At 33.5% G+C, this 9,222-nt stretch overlaps 1 protein-coding gene across 2 annotated transcripts; it reads left to right on the top strand.

Moving 5' to 3' along the window:
* Positions 1-3,989: 3,989 nt before the first annotated feature.
* LOC103960612 lies at positions 3,990-6,112 on the top strand. 2 transcript variants are annotated; one of them, XM_048577441.1, is made up of 4 exons: positions 3,990-4,274; positions 4,699-4,882; positions 5,115-5,173; positions 5,700-6,112. In XM_048577441.1, the coding sequence occupies exons 1-4, from the start codon at positions 4,161-4,163 to the stop codon at positions 5,859-5,861; spliced, it is 519 nt and encodes a 172-aa protein (XP_048433398.1). In that variant the 5' UTR covers positions 3,990-4,160; the 3' UTR covers positions 5,862-6,112. The 2 variants fall into 2 exon arrangements, with proteins under 2 accessions (XP_048433398.1, XP_048433399.1); XM_048577442.1 differs by having other exon boundaries at positions 3,995-4,274; positions 5,118-5,173.
* Positions 6,113-9,222: the final 3,110 nt, after the last annotated feature.

Below are 9,222 nucleotides of genomic sequence, written 5' to 3'. Positions count from 1 at the left end.
TATAGGGGTACGACATTGATATAAGTTTTATATATTCCTTCCCCATTTCATTTGTATAAAGAAAATGAAAATTACAATGTTGTAGAAAATATGATGAGCTTTGTTTCGCATTGGCGGTTATCTAGAGCATGAGACTAAGGTCATTAGTAGGTTTAGAGCAGCTCTCAAATGGGATGATAATTTGGTGTCGGGTGGCTTCAAAATAGATGAGGATTTCTTGCTTTTGTAATAGGTGAAATTCTAGGGTTCCATTTTCAAAACTCACCAAATTTGAAATTCACTTGGAGAATAAAATATGATCACGGTTATTACGGAAGCAATCTGACCCAGCTTGAATGAAGCGAAAAACATGTCCTTTCTTAGGAACCCACTGCACAGCCTCCAACTAAAGTCCCCTGATTTTCTTTACTGCTATCTGGAATTTTATGTCAGGCCGGACAACACAAGCACATACCAACTATAACTGGGTTTGGAACAAGAAGCAAGTCTGGGTTTGGAACGAGAAGCAAGCTTTTGAATAGGAATGATGTTTTCAACGACAACGATGTTTGAGCAAACGTGGGAGAGGGAGCACTTTTGTAGGAGTCCAAGACTTACTTAAGATAGAAAGTGTTGTTGTCGGGGAGTACAGTTTAAATCCTAAGAAATTTTGAATTCATGCTAGCCACCATTTTAATTAAGTGGCGGATCAGTTATGACCTGGTTTCATCCTAAATTCATTTTAATGGAATTGTTTTCAGTTGTCTAATTTTCATTCAACGGGCCACATTCCATCTGTACACGTGGTCCGCAAAGTGCCATCCTCACCTTCTGCCAAACCCATCAAATTTCTTGCCGTCCAACAAAAGGGAAAGCGTTGTTGTTTCGATATGATTTTTATATTTACTTGAAAAGCTGCCACTTGAGCGCCACTTTTGTACTTTCAAGCCACATAAGTAATTTTGATGGAATGAACAGAAATACACAAAAGTAAAGCAAATATTGAGTTTCATAGCGTAAAGTGAGATCGATGTCAAGTTCTGAGGAGTATTTCAAAAAATAGGCCAAATGATTATATCGTTCATCTGATTCAAATCAAAACTGTGTGCGACCGAGCAAATAACTTATCCTCTATCAGTTATTTCTCTCTTGGGGAATCCACTTTGAACGAACAAACAATAATCTGATGAAGGATGGAATGTGAAATTAAGGAAAACCGACAGAACTAAAAGGAAGTGCCAGAAATGCAAATGATATTAACATATACATGTAAAGTAAAGTACGCCTTGATTTATATATAACTAAAAAGATAATATTATGAATTGAAGTGCGTAAGGTAAAGAATTGAAAGGCTAATCCATGAAGTAACCGCATACACAATAGAGGAATTGGACACAAATGTGGTGAATTAAATTGCAACAAAAGTAAACTAAATTACACTACGTAAATGAATTGAAAGACAAGTGCAGAGGGTAACTTGCATAAAAGTAACGGTTATTGACTAGAGCCACATTACGCTATTCCTAGGATATGAATTGAATTGTAGTAGAACAAAAAGTTGTTGGACGTGTGTTGAGGGTTATTTTGATACGATTTGGTGTAAATGCAATCACAACAATAGATTGACCTTGTACATGGTCAAGTATTTATAGCAGCTTTGATGTCATCAACTCATTCCGCATGTCTAAATCAAATTTTAACCTAAACTGAATTCAGTCCAGAATCTTAGTCCAAGTCATGTGATGACTTGAATTGGGACGAAATCACACATTGGCATGAGTTGTACCACTATTATTGTCCAATTATCCAATATTATCATCATCTAGGGCCAGTTTTATTACTCGATTACAACCCAAGATCAATGAGGCCGGGTGGTGTAAAATTTGGGCACAAATACATCCCTTGCATAAAGCTAAAACACAACAAGAAGTCCAATACATTCAGTTTGAGTTGTTATAGCGTCAGTCAGTCGGGCGTGAAATTAGTCTATTCCATTCCATTTTAAGATAATGTTAGGGCTAATCTTTGCCAACCCCGCGTGAACTATTAATAACCATTGATGAAATGAGCTATACATTTCAACACCCACCAATTCATGATGCCAACTTCTTTTATCCAGCCTAACAACCATGTGAATGGATTGGACTCGTTACCATGTTCATAGTCACTGACCAAAGCCCCTTAAATTGGATGAGGATCATAGAAATCAATTCATCTTAGATGTTTATCTTACATCGTGCAACCAATTTTCGTTAGGTACTATTTATGTTCAATTTTAAATAAAAAATTGAAAATGATTTCTAAACGTATAATAACTGACGAACGGATAGGATTCTATTCCCTTTAAATTGAAACCAGAAACAGGGGTTGGGCGGGGTTAGGGTGCGACCTCCATTGGCGATTTTCACTCCAAAACCACACACTTTTCTATGTATTTATTGCATATTAATTTATAAAAATTATATTAATATATATAATTTCGGAAATACCATCAGCGCTCCATTTCCGACTCAATTTTTTTTTCTCAAAATCTCCAAACCCACTCAATACCCGTTTATTGTCCTCCATTAACCGTCCCATTAGGGTTGGGTACCCACGGATACCAAAATCTGTGGTGTTTTTTTGTCATCCTATTGAAACCATGCAGCAAGAGACAACCAAATAAAAATCAAATTCCAAATGAAAGTAATTTCAGTGCATTTCTTTCAATTTTTAAGACAAACATGAACAAAAAGAAGACAACATGAATCAAAGAACATAATTAAACAAAATGTTATAAAAAAAAAAAAAAAGTGCTGAAATTATTTCCTATTCAAACCTAATTGGCTAAGACGGTGACGTGGAAGAAAAACCAAGTGCCAGGCGCATGGAGTACATGCACATAGAGTGCATACTAAATGCGGACTCTGGTGGGGGAAGGTGGACCTTTCCATGTCCACAAAGGAGCTGCATGTGACGGTTTTGCCATGCTCCTTTGTCTCCTTCATCCCCATGGGTCCTATTCAACTTATTGTTTGGTCCCATTCAACTTCTTCTGCACTTAATTTACACATTCACACAACTTTCTTAGAAAAAAGCACTCATTTTAACTTCATTTGAATGAGATTATAACTCAGTTGGTTAAAAGTATTTATACTTACATCTAAGTTTTCGTGTTTAAATCCCTCTACCTCTTCCCTACCATCACTCGCATCAAGAAAAAACAAAACCTTCATGTTTCCATACCTCAATAGGTATTAAAATTACTCGATCCATGAGATTAATTATTGGACAATACTTGTGTCCAACTCATTGATTCTTCATTGTCAACTTAGTTGTGATTAACATATCTTCATCATACAAATATTATAATCAGAACAGTTCATATTTTTAATCATCATTTACATATCATTTTAAAATAATAAGAAAAATCAAATAAATTAAAGATCATCTAATTATCCACATTGAAAGTAAAGTTCTATAAACTAAATGGGCAATTAATGAACCACAACCAGTCATAGTGATCTGTTTTTTTTCTTTTGTCAAACCGTAGATTTGTTAAATTAGGCGTTAGATTAGGAAGCTGACGGGTTTGAACTTACGTCGTGGTGCAAGAGCAATGCTCCTCTCCGCCATTGTGGTAGAGGGCCACTTGCAACTACTCATAGTGATCATAAGAGTAAATCACGCCTCTAGTAAAAGTGAAGTCCACCTACGTAAGTAGGTCTCACCTCAATTACATATACGACCTTAATTATACAATGTGCGATGGATTTGGAAATAACCGTTTTCCTCTCTCAATATCTATTTCCATGCATTATGTATGCACCAGATACGTTATTAGCTCTCTATATCATGCTTCTGAGTTTTTAGGGGCCCTCAAATTGATTAAAAAGTGAGAGATGAAGGGGACAAGGGGAGGCCTTAATATCTTGAGTTTAGTTTTAGACGTTCATCACCCAAACACCCGCATGTTCTCTTTAAGAACGTCTCTAGTCCCATACTCTACCTGCATTTATTGCTCCTCCTTCCCCTTTAACTACAAATACTATGCAAACCTAACATTTCTACTCACTCACATATACAAACGACTCAGTACTTATATTTCCTTTACTCCCATCGATCGATCGATCGATCGATCTATCGTGAATTCTGTTTGTGACTTCAAAACGTTCAGATCATAATCTCTGTCATTCATAAGTATGTCTCCAATTGTTCTTCTCCTTCTTCTGTCTCTTTCCATGCATGCATGCAACGGCCAACTTCTAGGCTTCCTTCCTAATGAAAGTGGCCATAGAGCCTACCATTCTGTTGAGGTCGGTACAACTATTTCCATTATTTCTTGTTATATTATATAATATTAACCACTAACCTTATATATATATACATGCACACACATGTATACACATGAAACAGATAACTGATGGGATTAAACTAATTAAACCAACCAAAACGATCATCATAATCTCATATAATTGTAAGTAGAAGATTGTTCTGGTGGTTAGGACATTTTTCTTTAATTTACTGCGTCTCGAGTCGGGTTCAAATTCTCCCCCTACTATAAATTAATGTAAAATATTGGTTGTACTAAAAAAAAGCCTCATCTAATTACTGAAATATAGCTACCTGAAATGCTCTTGAAAAAATGTGACATAGCGTAGCTTGCATGCAATATTTGAGCGGTTTTTTATTAGTTGTATAGTATTGAAAGAGGCCTAACTATTTTAGGGTTTGGTGCAGGATGTTGGGAATGTCTTAAGACGTTCTGAGACTTCAATGTCGTCGACGAGGCCTTCCATCTCAGTAGAGTTCCAATCAAAAGAAGTAGAAGTGAAAGACGCTGAAACTGTACTCACCCTTGAGAGTATTCCAAACGATGATGGTTCGAGGAAACGAGGACATGTTGATTTTGGACCAACTTCAGGTTCTTATCTATCTTCGAATTAACCAAGTCTTAATGCACCTAGTTTTATAAAAATTACGAAAGTAATCTCATTGATTTTTTTTTTTTTGACCAAAATCTTATTGAATTATTAACCACGAAAGATAAAACATTCCAAGAAAAAGGAAAAAACTCAAATTAGTTCCCAATATTTGTATTCTTATTGTGTATGTTATATCTGTTGTTGATGATGATGCCATATGGTGGTGATTAGCAGGACAGGATATTTTTACATTTTCTCAGATTCACCAGAAGAAATCGATTAAAGTGAAGGTACGTACATAGTAGTAGTTCTAGTCTTTTAGATTGGTATGTTGTATGATCTCTGTTAGAATGATGCCTAATAGTGCAAGTGGTCATATATATGTACTTCATCACCATATGTCCCCTGTGAGGAAATCAGTGCATGTGGTCAAATTAAGTATGCATGCACGCTACATGTAGCCGTTGGTGGCATGGCATACATGCATACATAACATAATTAGGATGAGAAGAAAATCAGTACTGTAAACTTGGTTTTGCAGCAACATGACAACATAACGTAATGTTCTCTTATTAGATTTATTTCATCAAACAAATATTTAATTTGGACACATACACATTAAGACAAGAGTCAACATAGTTACCGCAATATAGATTCCCTGTCTAACAAAATAATACATGCATGATAGCCTTCCCTGTAGTCTGATAATTAAGAGAAGATAATATGGGTGTGTGTGTGTGTGTGTGTATGTATCATCAAATAATCGCATGGAAATTCATAATATATTATATGAACGATCGATGTTGTATGTTATAGGGATTGGAGAGGCAGACAAGGGCATTACTGGGATCTGCTACACTGCATGATCAGATGGAGGAAGATAAAGATCCGAAAGGAAACGAAGCTACGGAGGACGTAGGTGTTATGGATTATGCACAACCTCACAGGAAACCACCCATTCACAATGAAAAGTCGTAGACATATTATATATATGATCTACTTCTCTGATGAATTTACGCTTTAATTTTTACTAATTAGCAAGCGCTTAAGAAAACCAATATAGTCGGGTCTTTTGCAAAACCTTGGAAAAGAAGAAAACAAAGTGTCCACTAGTGAGTAGTGACAAAATGGTGATTTGATGGATGATGGCTCCTCTCATTGTTTCTGTGTGTTTTTATGTTAATAGTTTCATAAATGATTGTAATCAAAGGTGAAACATATTATATGGATGTGTCTAGGCCTGGCAAACGGGTCGTGTCTGTCGTGTTCGTGTCGTTTTCGTGTAACACCTGTTATCTTAACGGGTCGTGTCGTGTCACACCCGTTATCTTAACGGGTCCTTAACAGGTCGTGTCACTTTACCCAACGGGTAAAGTGACCCGACCCGTTATGACCCGTTAAGAAAAAAATATTTTTTTTTACAATTTGCACATATCACACATTGCGACATAAATATTACTTGAAAACATTAAAACATTTCTCGTTCAAGTACTATATCTACACTCGAAAATGAAAGCCTAATAAAAAAAATAATACATACACTACTAATCTATTACAAATATTAAATGTGCAAGGATAAAGAGTTTTTGTTTTTAAGATTGTAAGTCTTTCTTAAAAGTTTACACCTCCATTTACAAAATCTTCAATTTACATCGAACATCATGAAATTATATTGGAACTTTGGCTTGATCTATTGCCTTCAAGAGTTATGTTGAAGATGTTTTCAGTAAGATTTTCCACGTCAGAACTCTCTTCCGCATAAAATTATTAAATTAATGTATATAATTATTAATATGATAGTTGATTCATACTTTTATTAAGTATATAAATTCCACTAGTATAAATATTTTAAATTGAAGATCGAATTCATTCATTGTATTCATATAGGGTCAAGGAGTGTAGTTATAAAAAATCATCAAAATCGGAGTTAAAATAACCGTTAAATCTTGATTTTTCGTTTATAACCGTCGAAAAGCTTTATCCCGTTACTTGATCTCTGAATGTTTTTTTTTTGTGATTTTTTGCTGATGTGATCTCCAAGCATATACAAACAATTTTGACGGTTTTGATCGTTGAAATTAGTTTTGGAGAATTCGAAAAATGATTAATTGACTAACACTTAGAGTTTATTTATACTTTTATTAAGTATAACATAAGATTTTGTGGTATCCACTTGTGTAAATATTTTAAATTGAAGATCGAATTCATTCATTATATTCATATAGGGTCAAGGAGTGTAGTTATAAAAAATCATCAAAATCGGAGTTAAAATAACCGTTAAATCGTGATTTTTCGTTTATAACCGTTGAAAAGCTTTGTCCCGTTACTTGATCTTTGAATGTTTTTTTTTTTGTGATTTTTTGCTGATGTGATCTCCAAGCATATACAAACAATTTTGACGGTTTGGATCGTTGAAATTAGTTTTGGAGAATTCGTAAAACGATAGATTGACTAACACTTAGAGTTTATTTATACTTTTATTAAGTATAACATAAGATTTTGTGGTATCCACTTGTGTAAATATTTTAAATTGAAGATCGAATTCATTCATTGTATTCATATAGGGTCAAGGAGTGTAGTTATAAAAAATCATCAAAATCGGAGTTAAAATAACCGTTAAATCGTGATTTTTCGTTTATAACCGTTGAAAAGCTTTGTCCCGTTACTTGATCTTTGAATTTTTTTTTTTTGTGATTTTTTGCTGATGTGATCTCCAAGCATATACAAACAATTTTGACGGTTTGGATCGTTGAAATTAGTTTTGGAGAATTCGTAAAACGATAGATTGACTAACACTTAGAGTTTATTTATACTTTTATTAAGTATAACATAAGATTTGTGGTATCCACTTGTGTAAATATTTTAAATTGAAGATCGAATTCATTCATTGTATTCATATAGGGTCAAGGAGTGTAGTTATAAAAAATCATCAAAATCGGAGTTAAAATAACCGTTAAATCTTGATTTTTCGTTTATAACCGTCGAAAAGCTTTGTCCCGTTACTTGATCTCTGAATGTTTTTTTTTTGTGATTTTTTGCTGATGTGATCTCCAAGCATATACAAACAATTTTGACGGTTTTGATCGTTGAAATTAGTTTTGGAGAATTCGTAAAATGATAGATTGACTAACACTTAGAGTTTATTTATACTTTTATTAAGTATAACATAAGATTTTGTGGTATCCACTTGTGTAAATATTTTAAATTGAAGATCGAATTCATTCATTGTATTCATATAGGGTCAAGGAGTGTAGTTATAAAAAATCATCAAAATCGGAGTTAAAATAACCGTTAAATCTTGATTTTTCGTTTATAACCGTCGAAAAGCTTTGTCCCATTACTTGATCTCGGAATGTTTTTTTTTGTGATTTTTTGCTGATGTGATCTCCAAGCATATACAAACAATTTTGACGGTTTTGATCGTTGAAATTAGTTTTGGAGAATTCGTAAAATGATAGATTGACTAACACTTAGAGTTTATTTATACTTTTATTAAGTATAACATAAGATTTTGTGGTATCCACTTGTGTAAATATTTTAAATTGAAGATCGAATTCATTCATTGTATTCATATAGGGTCAAGGAGTGTAGTTATAAAAAATCATCAAAATCGGAGTTAAAATAACCGTTAAATCTTGATTTTTCGTTTATAACCGTTGAAAAGCTTTGTCCCGTTACTTGATCTTTGAATGTTTTTTTTTTGTGATTTTTTGCTGATGTGATCTCCAAGCATATACAAACAATTTTGACGGTTTGGATCGTTGAAATTAGTTTTGGAGAATTCGTAAAACGATAGATTGACTAACACTTAGAGTTTATTTATACTTTTATTAAGTATAACATAAGATTTGTGGTATCCACTTGTGTAAATATTTTAAATTGAAGATCGAATTCATTCATTGTATTCATATAGGGTCAAGGAGTGTAGTTATAAAAAATCATCAAAATCGGAGTTAAAATAACCGTTAAATCTTGATTTTTCGTTTATAACCGTCGAAAAGCTTTGTCCCGGTACTTGATCTCTGAATGTTTTTTTTTTGTGATTTTTTGCTGATGTGATCTCCAAGCATATACAAACAATTTTGACGGTTTTGATCGTTGAAATTAGTTTTGGAGAATTCGTAAAATGATAGATGACTAACACTTAGAGTTTATTTATACTTTTATTAAGTATAATATAAGATTTTGTGGTATCCACTTGTGTAAATATTTTAAATTGAAGATCGAATTCATTCATTGTATTCATATAGGGTCAAGGAGTGTAGTTATAAAAAATCATCAAAATCGGAGTTAAAATAACCGTTAAATCTTGATTTTTCGTTTATAACCGTCGAAAAGC

Source organism: the organism of the source record quoted next, unplaced genomic scaffold (genome assembly GCF_019419815.1).
Source record: "Pyrus x bretschneideri cultivar Hongxiangsu unplaced genomic scaffold, Pyrus_bretschneideri_v1 Contig114, whole genome shotgun sequence".
Taxonomy (NCBI): Eukaryota; Viridiplantae; Streptophyta; class Magnoliopsida; order Rosales; family Rosaceae; genus Pyrus; species Pyrus x bretschneideri.
Note: the sequence above shows the minus strand (reverse complement) of the source record. Positions and strands in the feature narration are given on the sequence as shown.